Below are 24,385 nucleotides of genomic sequence, written 5' to 3' on the forward strand. Positions count from 1 at the left end.
CGACAATGCACTCCAGTCCCTGCGGTGCCCAACGGTCGTGGAAGGCCGCAAGCGTACCAGCGGACACCGCATGCTCCTTCTCCAGGGACACCCGGGTGCGAACGTAACCGCGGAAGGGGGGCACGCAATCGGGGAGGACGGACCCCCCGACGGCCCGCAGCCTGGACCTGTGAATTGCCACCTTGGCCAGGCCCAGGAGCAGACCGACAAGGAGATCCTCCTCCCGGCCCAGGCCCCTCCGCACCGGGCGCCCAAAGATCAGGAGTGTGGGACTGAAGTGCAGCCAGAACTTGAGGAGCAGCCCCTTCAGATACTCAAAGAGGGGCTGCAACCTCACACACTCCATATATAAATGGAACACGGACTCGTCCAGGCCGCAGAAAGTACAGGCGGCCTGGGAGTCCGTGAACCTACTTAAAAGTCTATTGCACGGGACTGCCCTGTGCAACACCCTCCACCTCAGGTCCCCGCAAGTCAACAGGATCTGTGACTGCGAGGAGCACGTCATCGGCGTAAGCCGAGAGGACGACCTGCATGGCCGGCACACGCAGAGCCAATCCCATCAACCTCCTGCGAAGCAGGCACAGGAACGGCTCCACGCAGATGGTATACAATTGGCCGGACATGGGGCATCCCTGACGCACTCCTCTCCCAAACCGAAGGGGCGCCGTCAAGGACCCGTTAACTTTGACTAGACACGCTGCGGTGGCGTATAAAAGTCGGACCCGGGCCACAAAATGCGGCCTGAATCCGAAAGCGCGCAGAGTCCCGAAAAGGTATTCGTGATCCACCCTGTCCAACGCCTTCTCCTGATCGAGGGAGAGAAAGGCGACCGACTGACCAGTCCTCAGGAAATGATGGATCAGGTACCGGACCAGGTGGATATTGTCCTGGATGGACCGGCCCGGGACCGTGTCGGACCAGCACGGAGCCCAGGCGGGTAGACATAGCCCGGGCAAAACCTTGTAATCCGTGCTGAGGAGGGAGACCGGATGCCAGTTTTTAAGCAGGCGGAGATTGCCCCTCTTCGGCAGCAGGACGATGACCGCCCTGTGCCACGAGAGGGGCATCTCCCCGGTCGCCAGGCTTTCCCGCAGGATTCGCGCGTAATCATCCCCCAGGACGTCCCAGAACGCCCTGAGGAACTCCACGGTCAACCCATCCAGCCCTGGGGATTTGCCCCTTGAGAGCTGGTGGAGGGCGCCAGTCAGCTCCGCCAACGTGAGCGGAGCCTCCAATCCTTCGGCGCCCTCCGGGCTGACCTGCGGCAGGTCCTCCCACAAAACTCTGCGCGCATCCTCGCTGGACGGATCCGGAGAGAACAACGCACTGTAATACGTCCGGACCAGGAGGCCCATTCCCTCCGGATCCGTGATGGAGGATCCGTTGTCGGCCAGCAACTCGACGAGCTGCTTACGGACCCCCTGCCATTTTTCCAGCGAGTAGAAGGAGGGTGAGGCGCGGTCCAAATCTTACAGGATCTGGATCCGCAACCTCACGTACACGCCTCGGGACCCTATGAGCTGCAGGTCCCTCAGTGCGCCCTTCTTCTCTTTGTACGCCTGCCACAGGGCCGGGTCCGCGACGGCATGACCGAGGCGGGACTCCAAGTCGAGCACCTCCCTCTCAAGGCGCCCGATCTCGGCCTCCCGCCTCTTGGTCGACCCCTTCGCGTACTCCTGACAGAAGACGCGGATGTGAGTCTTGCCCAAGGAGGGGAAGCCCCCCTGCTTCCTTCTCCAGTCGGCCCAGATCGACAGAACGAGTCCCGAAATCGCTCGTCCTCCAGCAGCCTGTTAAAGTGCCAGTACGCAGATCCTGCCCGCGTGTGGAGCGGAGTGAACTCCGCCCACACCAGGCAGTGGTCCGAGCACGGCACCAGCCACATGGAGACCACCAAGACGCGGGCGACGTACGCCTGCGAAAAGTACAGGCGGTCAATTCGGGACCCTCCTCCTCCAGACCTCCACGTGAAGGCGCTGGAGTCGGGATGGAGATTCCGCCAGACGTCCACCAAGTTGAGGGACGCTGATCAGTCCCCTCAACTTCTCCACCGACGCTTGGCCGCGCTGGGGACCAGAACGATCCCCCACCTCGAGGGTGCAGTTAAAATCCCCCCCGAGGATGATGCACTCGTCGCTATCGATGCAGCTCAAGAGAGCGGACACTTCTTCAAAGAAGCGCGCTTGCAACGCGCCGGGCCTGGGCGCGTACACGTTCACAAAGTGGAGTGGCACGCTACCCAGGCAAACGGCGAGGTGGAGCAAGCGGCCCGACACTAGCTCCCTGACCCCCAAGATCTCCGGCTGAAAAGTTGGGGCCAACAAGATAGCCACCCCACTAGAAATAGGGGTGAGGTGACTCATGTAGACCCCACCCTGCCACTCCAGGAGCCAGGTGGCTTCGTCTCCCGGAACGGTGTGGGTTTCCTGCAGAAAGCTCACCGCGTATCTCCCTTCCCTGAGGACTGAGAGATTGTGAAATCTGCGGTGAGACCCCCTGCTGCCATTGATGTTGAGGCTGGCTATGGTTATCTTCATGTCAAAGGTACTTAAAACCCGTCACCAACACCTCACTGTGAGGAGGGAGTGGAAGTGCACCTGGCCCTCCACTCCCCCAGCAACCCATTGAGGAACACATTAAAACGGCGCCTCTCAACCAGTTTCACACCCGCGCGCTTGCCCGCTTTCTTGAGGGCAGCACGGACGGACTGGATGATCAGCGCCAGATTCGACCAACGGCTGAGGGCCAGCTGAACTTCATTGCGGCAACCCCTGCAAACTGCGAGGAAATCCCGGAGTTCCAACATGGGGATGAGAGGAGATTCGGTGGGAGGCACGAGGGACTCCACCACCTCACTGGCGATGGAATCAAGGTCATCCTTCGTGCCCCACACCGAATCCCCATCCTCCTCCGGGTTGTCACCGCCAGCGGCCGACACATCCACTACACACTGTGGGGCGGACGTCCCGGCCGCCCCAGCTGGTCCTGCATCCGTCACGATCCCACCCCCAGGATAGATGGCGGAGGAGTCCTCTCTGGGATCTACTGTGAAACTGGAGCCTGTGGGCGCCAGCAGTTCAGGAACCCCCTCCACCTCCGTCCCCAGGCCAATGAGTGGTCCAGGGGAGACAGAAGTTCCCGACGCCGGAAATCCAGCCGGAGCCGAGGCTGGAGGTGGAGAGAGGAGGCCATCTCCTGCTCCGCCAGCATCCACAGGCCCAGCAGATGGGACAGCATTCTCAGTTATAACCGGGTCGGGTCTCTCCTGCTTGGTGGTGGACTCCGGCTGGGAGGGCCGACCCTCTGGGGCCTCGCCCTCCCCTTCACTCAGGGCACCCGACCCAGTAGCAGTGGCAGAATGGGCGGCGTCCCCAGGCTCCCCCACCACAAGCAGGGCCCCACTTACTCCTTCAGGAGGGGCCTCAAGTACCGGGGCCTTCCCCTCCCCTCCATCCTGAGGCATAGGGTGCTCCTGCACCCTCGGAGCAGCGATTTACTTGTACTTCTTTCAATGTAGTATACTGTATTCGCTGCTCACAGTGTGGTCTCCTCTACATTGGGGAGACTAAGCGCAGACTGGGTGACCGCTTTGCGGAACATCTCCGCTCAGTTCGCAAGCAGGACCCTGAGCTTCCGGTTGCTTGCCATTTCAACACTCCCCCCTGCTCTCATGCTCACATCTCTGTCCTGGGATTGCTGCAGTGTTCCAGTGAACATCAACGCAAGCTCGAGGAACAGCATCTCATCTACCGATTAGGCACACTACAGCCTGCCGAACTGAACATTGAGTTCAATAATTTCAGAGCGTGACAGCCCCCCATTTTACTTTCATTTTTAGTTATTTTTTTTTTTCTTTCTTTTTACATTCTTTTTTACATTTTTTACAATCTTTTTTTTTTGCATTTATTTCATTTCATCTTAGTTTGTTCAGTTTGCTTATTCACTGTTTTTTTCAGGTTTGCACTTGCTGCTGTTCAATATTCAGTGTATTAATACCTTTTCTGTACTAATGCTTTGTCTTTCAACACACCATTAACATATTGTTTGCCTTTGCTCCGTGACCTTTTGGTCAGCTATGTGGCCTGGTCCAATCTAGACCTCCTTTGTTATCTCTTGCCCCACCCCCACCTCACTTGCTTATAACCTGTGACTTTTCTAATATTTGTCAGTTCTGATGAAGGGTCACTGACCCGAAACGTTAACTCTGCTTCTCTTTCCACAGATAATTATAGACCTGTGAGCCTTACTTCGGTTGTGGGTAAAATGTTGGAAAAGGTTATAAGAGATAGGATTTATAATCATCTTGAAAAGAATAAGTTCATTTGAGATAGTCAGCACGGTTTTGTGAAGGGTAGGTCGTGCCTCACAAACCTTATTGAGTTTTTCGAGAAGGTGACCAAACAGGTGGAAGAGGGTAAAGCCGTGGATGTGGTGTATATGGATTTCAGTAAGGTGTTTGATAAAGTTCCCCACGGTAGGCTATTGCAGAAAATACGGAAGTATGGGATTGAAGGTGATTTCGAGCTTTGGATCAGAAATTGGCTCGCTGAAAGAAGACAGAGGGTGGTGATTGATGGCAAATGTTCATCCTGGAGTTTAGTTACTAGTGGTGTACCGCAAGGATCTGTTTTGGGGCCACTGCTGTTTGTCATTTTTATGAATGACCTGGATGAGGGTGGAGAAGAGTGGGTTAGTAAATTTGCGGATGACACTAAGGTCGGTGGAGTTGTGGATAGTGCCGAAGGATGTTGTAGGTTACAGAGGGACATAGATAGGCTGCAGAGCTGGGCTGAGAGATGGCAAATGGAGTTTAATGCGGAAAAGTGTGAGGTGATTCACTTTGGAAGGAGTAACAGGAATGCAGAGTACTGGGCTAATGGGAAGATTCTTGGTAGTGTAGATGAGCAGAGAGATCTTGGTGTCCAGGTGCATAAATCCCTGAAAGTTGCCACCCAGGTTAATAGGGCTGTTAAGAAGGCATATGGTGTGTTAGCTTTTATTAGTAGGGGGATCGAGTTTCGGAGCCACGAGGTCATGCTGCAGCTGTACAAAACTCTGGTGAGACCGCACCTGGAGTATTGCGTGCAGTTCTGGTCACCGCATTATAGGAAGGATGTGGAAGCTTTGGAAAGGGTGCAGAGGAGATTTACTAGGATGTTGCCTGGTATGGAGGGAAGGTCTTACGAGGAAAGGCTGAGGGACTTGAGGTTGTTTTCGTTAGAGAGAAGGAGGAGGAGAGGTGACTTAATAGAGACATATAAGATAATCAGAGGGTTAGATAGTGTGGATAGTGAGAGTCTTTTTCCTCGGATGGTGATGGCAAACACGAGGGGACATAGCTTTAAGTTGAGGGGTGATAGATATAGGACAGATGTGAGAAGTAGTTTCTTTACTCAGAGAGTAGTAGGGGCGTGGAACGCCCTGCCTGCAACAGTAGTAGACTCGCCAACTTTAAGGGCATTTAAGTGGTCATTGGATAGACATATGGATGAAAATGGAATAGTGTAGGTCAGATGGTTTCACAGGTCGGCGCAACATCGAGGGCCGAAGGGCCTGTACTGCGCTGTAATGTTCTATGTTCTATGTTCTCGATGCTGCCAGACCTGCTGAGTGGTTCCAGCATTTCTTGTTTTTATTTCAAATGAAGTAAGAGTCTGGTGCTCAACACCCACCTCGAAATACAGCCTTATTCCAAATTCTTTCCTCTGCAGCAAAAGTTGTTGAAAACTTTTTGCAGTTCCCTCCTCAGCTCTCCCTCTCCAGCAGCACCTCCAGCAACTGACTGCAGCACTGTCAGCTGCACCTCGTTGAGGCACTCAGCATTCCCAATCACAGAGGAGCCAATCCCCGTTTTTTTTTTACTCTGTATCTAACCCCGTACTGTACCTGTCCTGGGAGTGTTTGATGGGACAGTGTAGAGGGAGCTTTACTCTGTATCTAACCCCCGTGATGTACCTGTCCTGGGAGTGTTTGATGGGACAGTGTAGAGGGAGCTTTACTCTGTATCTAACCCCGTACTGTACCTGTCCTGGGAGTGTTTGATGAGGACAGTGTAGAGGGAGCTTTACTCTGTTTCTAACCCAGCAGATGGAAGGCAGGATCTAGTGAATACACAAGTTAAGAGTCTCTTTATGTCTCCTTGAGAGCCATGAGAAACTCGGCCAAGCCTCCTCAAGGAAACCCTTGGCCTCAGACAGCTCCAATTCTGACCTCCACACAGAGCTCCCGATCAGAGGATGCTCCACCTCCCTGTAAATATGGGGACCAGGTGATTGAGAACACATGGGAGATCAGTAATGGATGGGAAGCAGTAACAGACGGGGGAATCAGTAACGGACAGAGATCTGTAACGGACGGGGATCAGTAACGGACGGGGAATTGATAAGAGGGAGGTCGTTCGCTCCACTGGATTACACCCTCAGTGGTGAAAGTGATAAATTTGAGTCTGAGGTGTGGTAGGCCGCTGCTGCCCAGGGCCAGGCTGGGTGACGAGCCCTCAATGATCACTCACAGGTAGTTGGGAAGCAATAATACCAAGTGAATGAAGCTGGTAAAATGCTTCTGAAGTGATCTTGTTTTGTCAACAGTTTTAAGAAGCTGTGGGGATGGCGAATGCCGGTGTCACGAAGAGAACAGAGAGCTTATGGTGTCATCCAGAATGAGTACAAGAAGCTGGGCAGCATGTCCTTTGCTGAGATAGCTGTCCTCATCCTCTTCATCCTCTTGATCATCCTGTGGTTCACGCGTGATCCCGGCTTTATACCAGGCTGGGGAACAGTCCTGTTTGACAAAAACGGCAAGGAGTGAGTATTGAAGCCAGGGTAAGAGAACCAGGGGCTGGTCTGTGAAGTGAAGAGAGCACAGCTACACAGCTACTACTGTGCTTTTACAAAAGGACTTGCATTTCTGTAGCGCCTTTCACCACCACTGGATGTCCCAAAGCGTTTCGCAGCCAATGAAAGACTTTTTTAAGTGTAGTCACTGTTGCAATGCGGCAGTCAATTTCGACACAGCAAGATCCCACAAACGGCAATGAGATGATGACCAGATAATCTGTTTTTATGATGTTGATTGATAAATATTGGCCCCAGGACACTGGGGGGAAATCCCACCTAGTCTTCTTCCAGTAGTGACCGTGGGATCCTTTATGTCCACCTGAGAGGGCAGACAGGGCCTGGGTTTAACGACTCATCTGAAAGACGGTGCCTCCAACAGTGCAGCACTCCCTCAGTACTGACCCCCCAACCGTGCAGCGCTCCCTCAGTACTGACCCTCACACAGTGCGGCACTCCCTCAGTATTGACCCTCCAACAGTGCGGCACTCCCTCAGTACTGCCCCTCCGACAGTGCAGCACCCCCTCAGTACTGCCCCTCCGACAGTGCAGCACTCCCTCAGTACTGACCCCCCAACCGTGCAGCGCTCCCTCAGTACTGACCCTCCAACAGTGCGGCACTCCCTCAGTACTGCCCCTCCGACAGTGCAGCACTCCCTCAGTACTGCCCCTCCGACAGTGCAGCACTCCCTCAGTACTGCCCCTCCGACAGTGCAGCACTCCTTCAGTACTGACCCTCCGACAGTGCAGCACTGCCTCAGTACTGACCCTCCGACAGTGCAGCATTCCCTCAGTACTGATCCTCTGACAGTGCAGCACTCCCTCAGTACTGACCCTCCGACAGTGCAGCACTCCTTCAGTACTGACCCTCCGACAGTGCAGCACTGCCTCAGTACTGACCCTCCGACAGTGCAGCATTCCCTCAGTACTGATCCTCTGACAGTGCAGCACTCCCTCAGTACTGACCCTCCGACAGTGCAGCACTCCCTCAGTACTGACCCTCCGACAGTGCAGCACTCCTTCAGTACTGACCCTCCGACAGTGCAGCACTGCCTCAGTACTGACCCTCCGACATTGCAGCATTCCCTCAGTACTGATCCTCTGACAGTGCAGCACTCCCTCAGTACTGACCCTCCGACAGTGCAGCACTCCCTCAGTACTGATCCTCTGACAGTGCAGCACTCCCTCAGTACTGCCCCTCCGACAGTGCAGCACTCCTTCAGTACTGACCCTCCGACAGTGCAGCACTCCTTCAGTACTGACCCTCCGACAGTGCTTAAAGGTGGAGAGAGAGAGGTTTAGGGAGGAAATTGCAAAGCTTCGGGTGCAGCCAGCTGAATGCACAGCCACTAATATTAGAGCAATTAAAATTGGGAGAACAGGATGGAGAATTGTCAGATTAGATCCAGGAAAAAGAGCTCTGTAGCAATGGGAATGCCTAGCGACTTGTGTAGGGGAGGAGGGGGAACTGGTGGGAGGGTAGCTCCTGATCCAACCTATCTTGGGGTCCATCCCTCAGCAGCCTGTGAATAAGGCCTACACAGGTGGGTGGGGGGAGTGGGGGGCTGGGGGATGATTTTCCAATTTGACCAGAGTGTACAGAACACACTCATCCGAAAGGAGCCTCCGAGGGGTAGTAATCCCAATGCAATCCCTGCTCCTGCCCATACCAGGATTATAAAGAAAACCTGGAAACATATATTGGAGAGCCAATAGAGATTGGAGTTGTAACAGCTTCTGTGGAGCTGCTGTAACACAAACAGTCCATTGTCTTATTGGGAATCTCGCCAAGAACCTTTTCTGAGAATAAAGCTGGAATGAATACATCGCCTAGGGTTACCGTCAGTTCCCTGCACTCGTTCTTGGAGTGAGATGAGAGGTCCCATCAAGTGCCAACATCAAGCACAATGCAGTCAGATGTAACATGGATTAAATGCAGGATAAACTATCTGGATGGTGTGCTGGGGGAGCTCCACGTACACATTAGCACAGCTGAGACACACACACGTGCCGTTCCCAGGGAATTTCTCCCCATCCCCAGCGGGGATTCTGATTACTCTGGTTACTGCCAGAGTTGATCGGAACATAGGGACATAGTTACTCTGTGTGTGTGTGTGAGGTGGGGTGGGGGGGGTGCGGGGTAGGTGGGCTTGATGCTCCTCTTCACCCGACTGCTCCCGCTCCCCCTCCCCGCACACCTATAACTGGATCAAAGCGGAAAATGTTGGAAAACTGGAGAGAGAAACAGGTTAATGCTCTAGGTTGGACACGTCCTCTTCCTCAACTCAAACAACGCAGGCGTCCATCAGAGGGAAATGGGGTGGAGGGTGTGGTGAGGTGGGAAATGGTGTGGAGGGTGTGGTGAGGTGGGAAATGGGGTGGAGGGTGTGGTGAGGTGGGAAATGAGGTGGAGGGTGTGGTGAGGTGGGAAATGGGGTGGAGGGTGTGGTGAGGTGGGAAATGGGGTGGAGGGTGTGGTGAGGTGGGAAATGGGGTGGAGGGTGTGGTGAGGTGGGAAATGGGGTGGAGGGTGTGGCGAGGTGGGAAATGGGGTGGAGGGTGTGGCGAGGTGGGAAATGGGGTGGAGGGTGTGGTGAGGTGGGAAATGGGGTGGAGGGTGTGGTGAGGTGGGAAATGGGGTGGAGGGTGTGGTGAGGTGGGAAATGGGGTGGAGGGTGTGGTGAGGTGGGAAATGGGGTGGAGGGTGTGGTGAGATGGGAAATGGGGTGAATTGTTACTTTAGCACTGGGTGTAAAACTGGCACCACTTATTGACTGCCTGTTATCAAAACGATCGATGATTGCCATTGATAGTCTGGTTTCTATATCAGTCAGCACCAGTTTTACAGCAGGCTGAAAATGTAACCCTGAGAGAGAGGACACCAGTGTAATCAATTGTGACACCCAGACACTGGTCTTTCCCTGAAATTTACAATGGTGACTTGATCAAATTTTTCAGGCTATGAAGAGGAACAGACAGGGTGGATCGAGAGAAACTATTTCTGCTGGTTGGGGAGTCTGCGACTAGGGAGCGGAATGTAAAAATTAGAGCCAGACCTTTCAGGAGTGTAATAAGGAAACACTCCACATGCGAAAGATTACATTTTCTGCTGCTGCTGCTCCCAGTGCTGGGCGAAAGAAATGGCCGTGTCCCACTGCGATCTACCTCACGGCAACCCAAGATAATGAGCTGCTCGGGCCGCCCCCTCCCAATCACCTGGAGTGGGTGGGCTCCGCGATGCCGGCAGTGGAGCCATTTTTAAAGGGCAGCCAGCCCTGTCGTTTCATTTAAATTTTTAAAGGCTCAGCCTCCCCCTCACAATGCACCACAATATATACTATCGCCCCTTCCATCACTCCTGACAATTAAATCTAATAGTTGGCCTTGTTTCCCCACCCCACTAAAACACTTAGTTTCAACACTTGACCTTCCCCCTTCAAACTGATCAAAGTGCAGAGGTAACCCCTTTCCCCCCTTCCCCCTACACTAATAATTTACATTTGACCCCCCCCCCCCCCCACCCCCTGACTACACTGAAAACCCTTTCACACCTTCGTGGCACCAGCTTTCCCTGGACAGGAAAGTGAAGACGTGTGATTGCCGGCCGTCACTCAGAAAATCCCAGGCAGCCGGCAAGATCGGTGTGAGTTTTACTTACATTTATTCATTCACTTAATTTAAATATGTTAATCTGGGTCCGGTTAGCCTGTGGTGAGGGGACTGCCATGGAGCCTTGCAGCAGCCGGGATAATCGGGCCTGGCACTCCCGGCGCCAGACTCCATGGCGGGCCACTGCCGGAATGATCTTCCGGCCTCCCCTCCCCTTCACCATGGAGCCCCATGTCGGGAACTCAGTTAAGTCCCAGCCAAAGGGTGGTAGAAGTTTGGAACTCTCTCCCACAAAACAGCGACTGATGCTGGATCACATGTTAATTTTAAAACAAAGATAGAGTCAGAGTTATTTACAGCACAAGGGACCATTCAGCCCATCGAGTCCATGGATAGCTCTCTGTAGAGCTCTCGATCCCTGTAGCCCGCAAGTTTAGTTCCTTCAAGTGCCCACCTAATTTCCTTTAGAAGTCATTGATCGTCTCTGCTTCCAACACCCTCATAAGTAGTGAGTTCCAGGTCATTACCACCTACTGCGTAAAAATATTCTTCCCGCATCTCTTGCCTGAAACTTTCAATCTGTTTCCCCTATTCCTTGTACTATCAGTTAATGGGAACAGCTTTTCTTTGTTTACCTTATCTAAACCTGTCATAATCTTGTACACCTCTATCAAACCTCCCCTCCATCTCCTTTGCTCGCAGGAGAACAACCCCAGCTTCTCCAACCTAACCTTGTAACTAAAATCCCCCATCCCTGGAACCATTCTGGTAAATCTCCTCTGCACCCTCTCAAGGACCCTCACATCCTTCCTAGCGTGTGGTGACCAGAACTGGACACAATACTCCAGTTGGGGCCTAACCAGAGCTTGATAAAGGTTCAGCATAACTTCCCCGCTTTTGTACTCAATACCTCTATTTATGAAGCCCAAGATCCCATATGCTTTACTAAGCACTCCCCCAATATGTCCTGCCACCTTCAAAGATGCACCCTCAGGTCCCTCTGTTCCAGCACACTCTTTACAACTGTGCCATTAAGTCTATCTTGCCTCTCTCTAGTCCTTCTGACAAACTGCATCACCTCACACTTCTTGCTATTAAAATCCATCTGCTACTTGTCTGCATTTATTCATATCAAAATAGAGCATGGATAGATTTTGTGAACCAAAGATATGATGGGACACGGGGGTAAAGATGGGGAGATTGAGTTAGGTCACAGATCAGTCATGAACTCACTCCATGCTAGTACAGGCTTGAGGGGCTGAATGACTTGTTCCTATTCCTATGTTCTTTGTAAACCTCGTGCTGTATGACATGGCTGCAGTGAGGGGGGGGGGGAGGGGGGATAATATCTGTCCCAGGCCCACACCCCTGTCCTACAATTCATACTGAGTGAGGGGAGAAAATGGAAAGAGCAGAAACAAAGAACAAGAGAGTCCATTCAGCAAGGATAGCCTAATGAGAATTCCTGAAATCAAATCAACCAAATGTTACACAATCCAGGGTGAGAGTGTTGTGGGAAAAGACTGAGTCTTAGACAAGAATGACTGAACTGAAACACAAGCTGAAAGGTATGGAGTGTTCAGCAGCTCTGATGTAAATGGGTGTACACATTATCCACTCACATCAGGGAGCTGGGAATCCAACACTGACTGCTGTCTCTTGTCTTCCCTTGCTGTGGGGTACAGGGTGCAGCTTATCACAGAGACTCCAACCGGGGGTGCAGCTTATCACAGTCTCCACCCGGGGGTGCAGCTTATCACAGTCTCCACCGGGGGTGCAGCTTATCACAGTCTCCACCCGGGGGTGCAGCTTATCACAGTCTCCACCCAGGGGTGCAGCTTATCACAGAGTCTCCACCCAGGGGTGCAGCTTATCACAGTCTCCACCCGGGGGTGCAGCTTATCACAGAGTCTCCACCCAGGGGTGCAGCTTATTACAGCGTCTCCACCTGGGGGTGCAGCTTATCACAATCTCCACCCGGGGGTGCAGCTTATTACAGCGTCTCCACCCGGGGGTGCAGCTTATCACAGTCTCCACCCGGGGGTGCAGCTCATCACAGTCTCCACCCGGGGTGCAGCTTATCATAGTCTCCACCCGGGGGTGCAGCTTATCACAGTCTCCACCCGGGGTTGCAGCTTATCACAGAGTCTCCACCCAGCGGTGTGGCCTAGAATTGGCCAATATTGATGGGACCATGTTTAGTTTCCCTCAAACTTTTCCTGCTGGAGGCACAGTCTCGGAGTGGGATCCAGTTCCTCGGGAACTTGCTACCACAACCGTGGCCGTTGTTCTTGTGTGAGCCCAGACAGTGAGGCTATTTGACTTTGGGGGCATCACAGCTAATGATTCTATAAATCATAGAAAATTTATGGCAAAGAAAGAGGCCACTTGGCCCATCATTTCTGTGCTAGCTGAAAAAAAACAAGTCACCCAGTCTAATCCCACCTTCCAGCATTTGGCCCTGCAGGTTATGGCACCTGAGGTGCACATCCACACACCTTTTAAACGAGTTGAGAGCCTCTACTACCCTTTCAGGCAGTGAGTTCCAGACCCCCATCACCCTCTGGCATAAAAATGTTTTCCTCATCGCCCCTCTAATCTTTCTACCAATCACTTTAAATCTATGCCCCCTATTCACTGACCTCTCTGCTAAGGTAAATAGGCTCTTCACCTCCACTCTATCCAGACCCCTCAAAATGTTGTACATTTCAATCAGATCTCCCCTCAGCCTTCTCTGTTCCAAGGAGAACAACCCCAGCCTATCCAATCTTTCCTCATAGCTGCATTTTTCCAGTCCTGGCAACATCCTCGTAAATCTCCTCTGTACCCTCTCTAGTGCAATTACATCCTTTCTGTAATGAGGTGACCAGAACTGCACACAGTACTCAAGTTGTGGCCTAACCAATGAATTATACAGTTCCAGCATAACCTCCCTGCTCTTATATTCTTAGTCCTGCCCTGCCCTTGTGAGATATCCCAGGGTTGCTGAGACCAGTGGTTGCCCCTGTTGAGATCAGCTGATTGGGATCTTGCTGTTCATTAGGGCTGAGCCCCAGATCGACCGAATATTTACCCTGAAGCCATTGGGGGAGTGCAGGGCAAAGCATCTTCATATTGACGAAAAACAGGAGAAATCTCAAATGAGCTGCATTGACTTTTTCGACCATTCTGACTAGGTGCCGAGTTGTCCTAATTCCACAATTAGCTCCAGCCCGCAGTTCTATGCTTCCCCCCCCTGCTTTCACTAGTTTGAGTTTAGTTGACATGTGGTGCACAAGCTCTGAGTTGAAAGCACTGAGTGCCAAATGCCTGCTGCAAAGTGCCAGGAGAAACTGCAGAAGAAACAGAGAAGGAATGAAAGATGGAGTGAAACAAATGGAACTGACAAGAGTCTGAGACTGAGGAGTGGGCCTGGGCTGAAAAGGGTCAAACTGACTAAATCCTAATCGGATATCCCAACGTGAAAGTGGAATTGGAATGGAACTGGTTTTGTTTATATTACCCTTTACCCTCCTCTGGGAAACAGTGCCAGGGCATTGGCTGTTTGCCAGGATCTTGCCCATGTGTGTGTGTTTGGAGGCAGCGAGACAAATCCTTTCTGTTTCTGTGCTTTGAAGCTCTGACTATTCAAAGGAATGGTGGAAACTCCAGGCCTGTGGAGCATGGGAACGGAAACTCTCCCTGTGACCTGGCAGAATATCTCACACTCAGTTGAACCCGTTTCTGCCTTTCCCCCAGCCTCCATATGTCAATAGTGGGGCACTGATAGTGATTGGGAGCAAGAACACTTCCCCCTCCTTTCTAGACTGAGCAATACTGAGGACAGTTGAAGATCTCATCTCCCCAGTGCTGTCCTGTTAATAGGTCTGCGAACTCAACACTAACCGACTCTTGCTCTTTTCAGATACGTCACTGATGCCACTGTGGTTCTCTTCATCGCTTTCCTCATGTTCATAATTCCATCGCAGAAGCCAAACTTTAAATTCTGGACTCAAATCCGCGTGAGCTCAAAGGAGGTCAAGCCAGGTATGTGTCCAGGACAGGTACAGCATGTGGTTAGATACAGAGTAAAGCTCCCTCTACACTGTCACCATCAAACACTCCCAGGACAGGTACAGTACGGGGTTAGATACAGAGTAAAGCTCCCTCTACACTGTCCCCCATCAAACACTCCCAGGACAGGTACAGTACGGGGTTAGATACAGAGTAAAGCTCCCTCGACACTGTCCCCATCAAACACTCCCAGGGCAGGTACAGTACGGGGTTAGATACAGAGTAAAGCTCCCTCTACACTGTCCCATCAAACACTCCCAGGACAGGTAGAGTACAGGGTTAGATACAGAGTAAAGCTCCCTCTACACTGTCCCCATCAAACACTCCCAGGACAGGTACAGCACGGGGTTAGATACAGAGTAAAGCTCCCTCTACACTGTCCCCATCAAACACTCCCAGGACAGGGACAGCACTGGGATTGGCTGGTCAATTTGGAGCACTTCCTGCCAGCAATCAGGGGGAGCAGCTGCACCTGTGTTGCTGCAATTGCAGAGTGGAGAGTGGAGAGTGGAGAGTGGAGACTGGAAACTGCAGCAACTGGGGAGAGGAGAGTGGAATAACTGCAAAGAGGTGACTGTAGAGTGGAGACAGCTGCATTTACTGAGGAACTGTTGCACTTTTTCAAGGATTAAGAAGACCTGCAAGTCATTCTGGAGAGGTGGGTGTTGGAGCACCAGAGAACTGTTAGTTGTTTGGACTGTTGGGGGAGGGAGGAGGCACCGGAAGATCCAGGGGTGGGGCTGCCAAATTCTATAGGGAGCCCTTGTATTTGGTCTTGTGTTTATCTGCCATCATGCACAAAAGGGGCTCCCTCCCCACCCCCAACTGTGTGGCTCGGGACGGCTGGAGCTGCCCGGCTGAAGAAAATCCTTATACAACAACAGAAAAGGGAGAGAACCGGGCCGCTCTAACCGACCCGGGCGAAGAACCCTCCCCTAACTGGAAGATTGAACTGTAGACTCTGCAGGAAGGTGCTCCAACCACCAATTGAAGTGTAACATCCTTGCAGCTGTTCTCTCTCTTCCATCACTCGGCCACCTATCCTCTCCTCTCCTTTTCAGCCCTATCCTCCTCTATTCCCATCCCCCCCTCCCCCATCATATTGTTTGTGTTTAAGAAAACTGTCGTGTGCTTTGTTTCTCGGGGGTGGGCGTAGCTCTGCGACCCCATGGCAAGCCCCTCTTCGCTGGTGGCGGGGCCTTCCCGTTCATATGCTGCTGCGGCTGCTGCAGCTGCACCTGTTGCCCCGTCACCGTTTGCTTTATTAACATCGAAGCATGGGGTCAAGAGCTACGTCCACCCGAACATGACTATCGAGGCATGCGTGAAAGCAACGGCCGAGGTTGTCGGCCCTTCGGCCATTGTTGCGGCCTCTAAAATGTATGGGAAGGCAGTGTTTTACCTGAAGACCGAGCGGGCGGTGTCCCTGGCTCTGAGCAAGGGGCTCACCGTGGGCGGGACCTTTCTGCCAGTGGACCCCCTGGAGGCCACTGCGCAAAGGCTCATTCTATCCAATGTCCCGCCCTTCATTCCTGGTGAGCTCCTCCTTCCCCACCTGCACCATCTGGGGGAGGTAAAGACGGGGCTCACCCCAGTCTCGCTCGGTCTTCGGGAGAACAGCCTCCGACACGTGTACTCCTTCCGCCGCCAGTTATTCATGCAGCTGGCACGGGAGGAGGTGACAGAGGGCCACATTAATGTCGAGTTCCAGGGGATGGCCTACCGCGTCTTCTGGACCTTGGACGGGGTGCGGTGCCATGTCTGTAAGGGGGTGGGGCATGTTCGTAAGAACTGCCCCAACCGCCCGGCTGCCAACTCCAACTCGGCGGCCCAGGGTGGCGACGCTGCACCTCCTCCCACCCCCCCCACACCACCACCAGATACCATTCAGTCGGTACCGGAGGCTGTGGTTTTCACGGCCTCCGGCAGGGAGGGGGGTGACCGTCCAAGTGGAAGGAAGGCGCGGAGGAGAAATAAACATCGAGAGGCGCGTCCCCTGGACACTGTGACACTACCCGAGCCTGAGCTCAGCCCAAGGCCCGATCTCGGGAAGTCAACTTGCCCCAGGGCTGGGCTCAGGCCCAGGGTGAATAAAAAAAAAGCAGAGTGTGGAGGTGGAGGCCTCTGATGATATGGAGGTCTCTGAGCCTCCGCACAAAACTAGGAAAAAGAGGAGAAGGCACCTCTCCACAGGTAACAAGGGGCCCTGAGGCGCAGGGTCCATCTGTTGGAGGGGAGCTGTCTCCTGTTTCGGGTCCCCAGGTTTCCCCTACCGCCACCACCAAGGCTGCAAAGTCCGGGCAGGAGCACTCTATTCCTCAGGATGGAGGGGAAGGGAAGGCCCCGGTACTTGAGGCCCCTCCTGAAGGAGTAAGTGGGGCCCTGCTTGTGGTGGGGGAGCCTGGGGACGCCGCCCATTCTGCCACTGCTACTGGGTCGGGTGCCCTGAATGAAGGGGAGGGCGAGGCCCCAGAGGGTCGGGCATCCCAGCCGGAGTCCACCACCAACCAGGAGACACCCGACCCAGTTATAACTGAGAATGCTGCCCCATCTGCTGGGCCTGTGGGTGCTGGCAGAGCGGAAGATAGCCTCCTCCCTCCGCCTCCAGTCTCGGCTCCGGCTGGTTTCCCGGAGTCCGGAACTTCTGTCTCCCCTGGACCACTCATTGGCCTGGGGACGGAGGTGGAGGGGGGTCCTGAACCGCTGGTGCCTACAGGCTCCAGTTTCACAATAGAACCCAGAGAGGACTCCTCCGCCATCGATCCTGGGGGTGGGATCGTGACGGAGGCGGGACCAGCTGGCGCGGCCGGGACGTCCGCCCCACAGTGCGTGGTAGATGTGTCGGCCGCTGGCGGTGACGACCCGGAGGAGGATGGGGATTCGGTGCGGGGCACGGAGGATGATCTTGATTCCATCGCCAGTGAGGTGGTGGAGTCCCTCGTGCCTCCCACCGAATCGCCTCTCATCCCCACGGCGGAACTCCGGGATTTCCTCGGGGCTTGTAGGGGTTGCCGCAATAAAGTTCAGCTGGCCCTCGACCGTTGGTCGAATCTGGCGCTGATCATACAGTCTGTCCGTGCCGCCCTTAAGATAGCGGGCAGGCGCGCGGACGTGAAACTGGTTGAGAGGCGCCGTTTTAATGTGTTCCTCAATGGGTTGCTGGGGGAGTGGAGGGCCAGGTGCACTTCCACTCCCTCCTCACAGTGAGGTGTTTGTGATGGGTTTTAATTACCTTTGACATGAAGCTAACCATAGCCAGCCTCAACATCAACGGCAGCAGAGGGGCTCACCGCAGATTTCACAATCTCTCAGTCCTTAGGGAAGGGAGATACGCGGTGAGCTTTCTGCAGGAAACCCACACCGTTCCGGGAGACGAAGCCACCTGGCTCCTGGAGTGGCAGGGTGGGGTCTACATGAGTCACCTCACCCCTATTTCTAGTGGGGTGGCTATCTTGTTGGCCCCGACTTTTCAGCCGGAGATCTTGGGGGTCAAGGAGCTAGTGCCGGGCCGCTTGCTCCACCTCGCCGTTCGCCTGGGTAGCGTGCCGCTCCACTTTGTGAACGTGTACGTGCCCAGGACCGGCGCGTTGCAAGCGCGCTTATTTGAAGAAGTGTCTGCTCTCTTGAGCTCCATCGATAGCGGCGAGTGCATCATCCTCGGGGGGGATTTAAACTGCACCCTTGAGGTGGGGGATCGCTCCGGTCCCCAGCGCGGCCAAGCGTCGGTGGAGAAGTTGAGGGGACTGATCAGCTCCCTTAACTTGGTGGACGTCTGGCGGAATCTCCATCCCGACTCCAGAGCCTTCACGTGGAGGTCTGGAGGAGGGGGGTCGCGAATCGACCGCCTCTACATTTCGCAGGCGTACGTCTCCCGCGTTTCGGCGGCCTCCATGCGGCTGGTGCCGTGCTCGGACCACCGCCTGGTGTGGACGGAATTCACTCCGCTCCGCACGCGGGCGGTGTCCGCGTACTGGCACTTTAACAACTGGCTGCTGGAGGACGTGCAATTTCGGGACTCGTTCTGTCGATTCTGGGCCGACTGGAGAAGGAAGCAGGGGGGCTTCCCCTCCTTGAGGCTATGGTGGGATGTGGGCAAGACTCACATCCGCGTCTTCTGTCAAGAGTACGCGAAGGGGTCGACCAAGAGGCGGGAAGCCGAGATCGGGCGCCTTGAGAGGGAGGTGCTCGACTTGGAGTCCCGCCTCGGTCATGCCGTCGCGGACCCGGCCCTGTGGCAGGCGTACAAAGAGAAGAAGGGCGCGCTGTGGGACCTGCAGCTCATAGGGTCCCGAGGCGCGTACGTGAGGTCGCGGATCCAGATCCTGGAAGATTTGGACCGCGCCTCACCCTTCTTCCACTCGCTGGAAAAATGGCGGGGGGTCCGTAAGCAGCTCGTCGAGCTGCTGGCCGACGATGGATCCTCCATCACGGATCCGGAGGGAATGGGCCTCCTGGTCCGGACTTATTACAGTGCGTTGTTCTCTCCGGATCCGTCCAGCGAGGATGCGCGCAGAGTTTTGTGGGAGGACCTGCCGCAGGTCAGCCCGGAGGGCGCCAAAGGATTGGAGGCTCCGCTCACGTTGGCGGAGCTGACTGGCGCCCTCCACCAGCTCTCGAGGGGCAAATCCCCAGGGCTGGATGGGTTGACCGTGGAGTTCCTCAGGGCGTTCTGGGACGTCCTGGGGGACAATTACGCGCGGGTCCTGGGGGAAAGCCTGGTGACCGGGGAGATGCCCCTCTCGTGGCGCAGGGCGGTCATCGTCCTGCTGCCGAAGAGGGGCGATCTCCGCCTGCTTAAAAACTGGCGTCCGGTCTCCCTCCTCAGCACGGATTATAAGATCTTTGCCCGGGCTATGTCTACCCGCCTGGGCTCCGTGCTGGCCCACATGATCCACCCCGACCAGTCCTACACGGTCCCGGGCCGGTCCATCCAGGACAACATCCACCTGGTCCGGGACCTGATCCATCTTTCCCAGAGGACTGGTCAGTCGGTCGCCTTTCTCTCCCTCGATCAGGAGAAGGCGTTCGACAGGGTGGATCACGATTACCTTTTCGGGACTCTGCACGCTTTTGGACTCGGTCCGCATTTTGTGGCCTGGGTCCGACTTTTCTACGCTGCAGCAGAGTGTCTAGTCAAAGTTAACGGGTCTTTGACGGCGCCCCTTCGCTTTGGGAGAGGAGTGCGTCAGGGATGCCCCATGTCCGGCCAATTGTACACCATCTGCGTGGAGCCCTTCCTGTGCCTGCTTCGCAGGAGGTTGACGGGATTGGCTCTGCGCGAGCCGGCCATGCGGGTCGTCCTCTCGGCTTACGCCGCCGACGTGCTCCTCGCATTCACAGATCCCGTTGATATGCGGAGGATGCGCGACTGCCAGCAGACCATTTCTGCCGCGTCCCCCGCGAAGATCAATTGGGCAAAATGTTCCGGACTCCTGGTGGGTCAGTGGCGGGTGGACCCCCTGCCGGAGGAGATGACACCTTTTGCGTGGAGCACCACGCACCTCCTCTATCTTGGAGTTCACCTTAGCCCCGCTGAGGAAGCCTGGCCCGCAAACTGGCAGGAGTTGGAGGCGAAAGTCACCGCTCGGCTGGGGAGCTGGACAGGACTGCTCCGAGTGCTTTCCTACAGGGGCCGAGCGTTGGTCATAAACCAACTGGTGGCCTCCATGCTGTGGTATCGGTTGGTCACTTTGGCCCCGCCCCCTGCATTCACCACCAAGATCCAGAAGAAACTCGTCGATTTCTTCTGGGGCAAGAGGAAACACTGGGTCTCTGCCGCGGTCCTGAGTCTCCCGATTGAGGAGGGCGGTCAGTCGCTGGTGTGCGTCCGCACCCAGGCTGCAACTCTCCGCCTTCGGACCCTGCAGAGATACCTGTACGTTGAGCGTCCTCCCAGATGGTGTGCGCTGGCGACGTATTTTTTCCGTCAGTGTCACTGCCTTCAAGACGACACGCAGCTCCCGGTGGAGTCCGTTAGCCGCGCCTCTCTGAGGGAGTTGCCTGTCTTTTACCAGGATCTATTCCGACTCTGGAACATGGTCGCCTCCAGTCAAGGCGCTCCCCGCTGGCGGAGGAGCGCGCCTCGGCTGTCCGGGCAGCCGGCTCCCGGGACAGATCAATGGGTGGAGGAGTAGCCGAAACCCCCGGGACGCCCCTCACTGCAGTTGTGAGGGGGCTCGGGAGTGCAGAGCACTCCTGGCCGAGCTGACCCCTGCTCGGCCAGAACTGCTCATCAGACCCAGGCCCCGAAACCCTCCTCGGGAGCCGGTCCCACACAACCCGAGCCACCTCTCGGAAATGCCCTCCGTGCCATTCCAATCGGCGCGGAGGGGTTTCCTGTACGGGCTGTTCCTGCACACTCTCCACTTCCTCGCCCTCGTCAGCCGGCCGGACACGCCCTGGCGGTCCAATGCGCCATCTGGCAGCGAAGGGAAGACCCCGATGGAGGTGTCTCTACGCGGGAGTCTTCCCCCTTTACATCGGGGACCTGGGGTGGAGGGTGCTGCACAGAGCAGTCCTGTGCAATAGGCTTTAAGCAAATTCATAGATTCCCAGGCCGCCTGTACTTTCTGCGGCCTGGACGAGTCCGTGTTCCACGTTTATACGGAGTGTGCGAGGTTGCAGTCCCTGTCTGAGTATTTAAAGGGGCTGCTCCTCAAGTTCTGGCTGCACTTCAGTCCCACGCTCCTGATCTTTGGGCACCCGGTGCGGAGGGGCTTGGGCCGGGAGGAGGATCTCCTCGTTGGTCTGCTCCTGGGCCTGGCCAATGTGGCAATTCACAGGTCCAGGCTGCGAGCCGTCGGGGGGTCCATCCTCCCCGATTGCCTGCCCCTCTTCTGAGGTTACGTTCCTGCTCGGGTGTCCCTGGAGAAGGAGCATGCGGTGTCTGACGGCCCCCTTGAGGCCTTCCGCGACCGGTGGGCACCGCAGAGACTGGAGTGCATTGTCGATGCCGAGAATGGCATTTTAATTTGAGTTTTTTGTTTATATATCTGTGTTTAATAAAGATATTTTAAAATGTATGTAAAGGGGGCCTGGGGAATAAAGGCCCCCTCGACATGAAATACATAAAAGGGCCGGGGTAAAGAAAACGAGGTGAGATACAGAGTAAAGCTTACTCTACACTGTCCCAACAGTTGTCTCTACCCCGGTCTCTGAAGTCCAGCCCCTATGACACCATTCTGGATAAGAGTTACAGCCTGTTCTATACCAAGGCCTTTAACGGGCTGGATTCAAACTGCACAAAATAACTTCACACTTACACAGTCGACTGACAAGGACGTTTTTCAGTAGCCCATGCCGCAATTGAAGAACCCACTTTGCTGAGGTGAAGAGACATTGTTTGGCCCCTTGCTCTATCCATCTCCCTCTGACCTTACAAACCTGAGCCCTGACTGCAAGGCTCTTTGACATTACTTCAACAATCCAATATCAAATGCATTTCGGCCAATTGCAGTGTAGAAATGACTGGGGAGGAAAAGAATGATGATCAGGATGTTTCTTCCTCAACTTCTACCAGTTCAGCAGTCGACAGAGATCAAGAAACTCCTGCAATGGAATACAGTGCAAGAGAGGGTCCCCTGGAGTGTGATCATATTGCTGGGCGGAGGCTTTGCGCTGGCCAAGGGTTGTGAGGTAAGAACCTGACTGTTGTACCTTTCATCTGCCCAGGAACATTGAACCCTGGGGTAAATGGAGAAAGACCAGAATCGTGGGCCAAGCTGACGCATGTTTATGGCCAATTCAATCTGGTCCAATCTTGACCATTTTGGGACTTTGCCCTTGCAGATAAAAACAGAACAACATCAGGTTATTGACGTGTCTGATTTCATAGAATCATACAGCATGGAAAGAGGCCATTCAGCCCATTGTGCCTGTGCTGGCTCTTTGAAAGAACTATCCAATTAGTCCTGCTCTTTCTGTACAGGTCTGCAAATGTTTTCTTTTCAAGTATTTCTCCAATTCCCCTTTTGAAAGTTACTATTGAATCTGCTTCCACCGCCCTTTCAAGCAGCACGTTCCAGATCACAACAACTCACTGTGTAAAATGGTTGTGTCACCATCCACTGTTGTGTGAACTGATAACCTCTGGCTGGGACTAGGTCACCATTTCCTTTAAATTTGATTTTGAGGGGACAGAAGAGCATATATGATCATTGGGAACAGGAGGAGGCCATTCAGCCCCTCGAGCCTGTGCTGCTACTCAGTGATATTATAGCTGATCTGTACCTGAACTCCATTCGCCCACCATGGCTTCATATTCCTTGATATCCTTACCCACAAAATGCTCAGTCTTGAAATCTCCCATTGATCCCAGTCTCAGGAAGCTTTCTGGGGTGAGAGAGTTCCAGATTCCCACTCCCCTTTGTGTGAAGAAGTGCTTCCTGACATCACCCCTGAACGGACTGGCTCCAATTTTAAGGTTCTGCCCCCTTGTTCTGGACTCCCCCCTTCAGAGGAAATAGTTTCTCTGCATCTATTAATTCTCTTTATCATTTTAAACACCTCAATCTGATCATCCCTCAATCTCCTAAACTCAAGAAAATACAAATTGAGAATAAATATCCCATTCCTGACAGTTCAGTTGGGGGGAGATGTGTATCTGCCCTGCAATGGTAAGTGGTCATTATAATGTTGAGGTGTTGTACCTCGAGCCTATGTTGACTTCACTGAAACAACGCAGAAGGGCTAAAGCAGAGAGGTCATAATGGGAGTGGGATGGAGAATTGAAGTGTCAAGTGACCAGAGGCTCGGGGGTAGACTGGATGTTAGACTGGATATTAACAGAAACGTTGGCAATAAAACCTTCGCATTTTTTTCAGGTGTCGGGTCTTTCCAAGTGGCTGGGGAATGCATTGCTTCCACTCCAAACTATCCCACAGTGGGCCATTGTTGTTGTTTTGTGTTTGGTGATTGCTATCTTCACAGAGTGCACCAGTAACGTAGCTACAGCCACACTCTTCCTCCCTATCTTGGCTTCAATGGTAGGCTCTGCTTTCTTCATCTTGTGTATATAAAAGTGTATATTGAGGATGAAATGGGGAGGAGGAGGGGAAAGAGTTTCCTGTCAAGAGTTTTTCCTGGAGTCACAAAATTGTGTGTTCGTGCCCCACACCAGACTTTGAGCACATAACGCAGACTCTAGTGTACTGAGGGAGTGCTGCATTGTCAGAGGTGCTGTCCTTTGGACAAGAACACAAAAGCAAGGACTGTTCAGCCTGTTCAAGTGAGTGTTAAACTGAATAAAGTGGAAGCAGTAGGGTTGGTATTCTGGAAGGTGAAGATCAAATGGGCTGAAGATTCCTTTTTAATCTCTACCCATCACAAGCACTATTCCATTCAAACTTCAAGTTCAATTATTCTCTCCATTTTCGGGATGTGAGTGTTGTTGGCAGGGACAACATTTATTGCCCATCCCTAATTGCCCCTGAAAAGGTGGTGGTGAGCTGCCTTCTTGAACCGCTGCAGTCCATGGGTATTATTCCATCTCATTAAGGAAACTCCGTAAAAATGAAAGATGTACCATTGACATAAAATGTCAGCCCAGCTCTTCCCTTTATTATATAGGCCAGCTGCCCACTTTGGCCCCTGGATTCTTGCTGTGATGACTAATTTGAATGTCAACCATTGGATGTTTACTGTGTGTAACACTAGTCAATATTGTGAAGGGCCCCAGTAAAGTGTCTGACATCCAACATTTCACTGAGTTACTCTGGCTGATTTGAGCTCGGGGGCTTTGGTTATGTAACCCAATGACCTGTTGAGTTCCCATGTAGCTATGACAAAGCTATGTTTGTTTTCCTTTTTCTCTGTCTGCCCATAGGGTATCTGCCTTCAGCAAAACTGCAATGGGTCTTCACTTTAAAGGGATAGGAGCCGTCCAACCC

General features: G+C 53.8%; 1 protein-coding gene across 2 annotated transcripts in view; it reads left to right on the top strand.

Annotated features, from left to right (window-relative positions):
* LOC137346851 (Na(+)/citrate cotransporter-like) overlaps nt 1-24,385 on the top strand; it is an 81,599-nt gene that overhangs the window by 43,526 nt on the left and 13,688 nt on the right. For both annotated transcript variants that reach the window (XM_068010792.1, XM_068010791.1), the window contains 4 exons: nt 6,591-6,806; nt 14,350-14,471; nt 22,018-22,133; nt 23,321-23,482. In XM_068010792.1, the coding sequence (XP_067866893.1) occupies nt 6,591-6,806; nt 14,350-14,471; nt 22,018-22,133; nt 23,321-23,482 (616 nt within the window). The remainder of the gene's footprint in view (nt 1-6,590; nt 6,807-14,349; nt 14,472-22,017; nt 22,134-23,320; nt 23,483-24,385) is intronic.

This window comes from Heterodontus francisci, chromosome 30 (genome assembly GCF_036365525.1).
Source record: "Heterodontus francisci isolate sHetFra1 chromosome 30, sHetFra1.hap1, whole genome shotgun sequence".
Taxonomy (NCBI): domain Eukaryota; kingdom Metazoa; phylum Chordata; class Chondrichthyes; order Heterodontiformes; family Heterodontidae; genus Heterodontus; species Heterodontus francisci.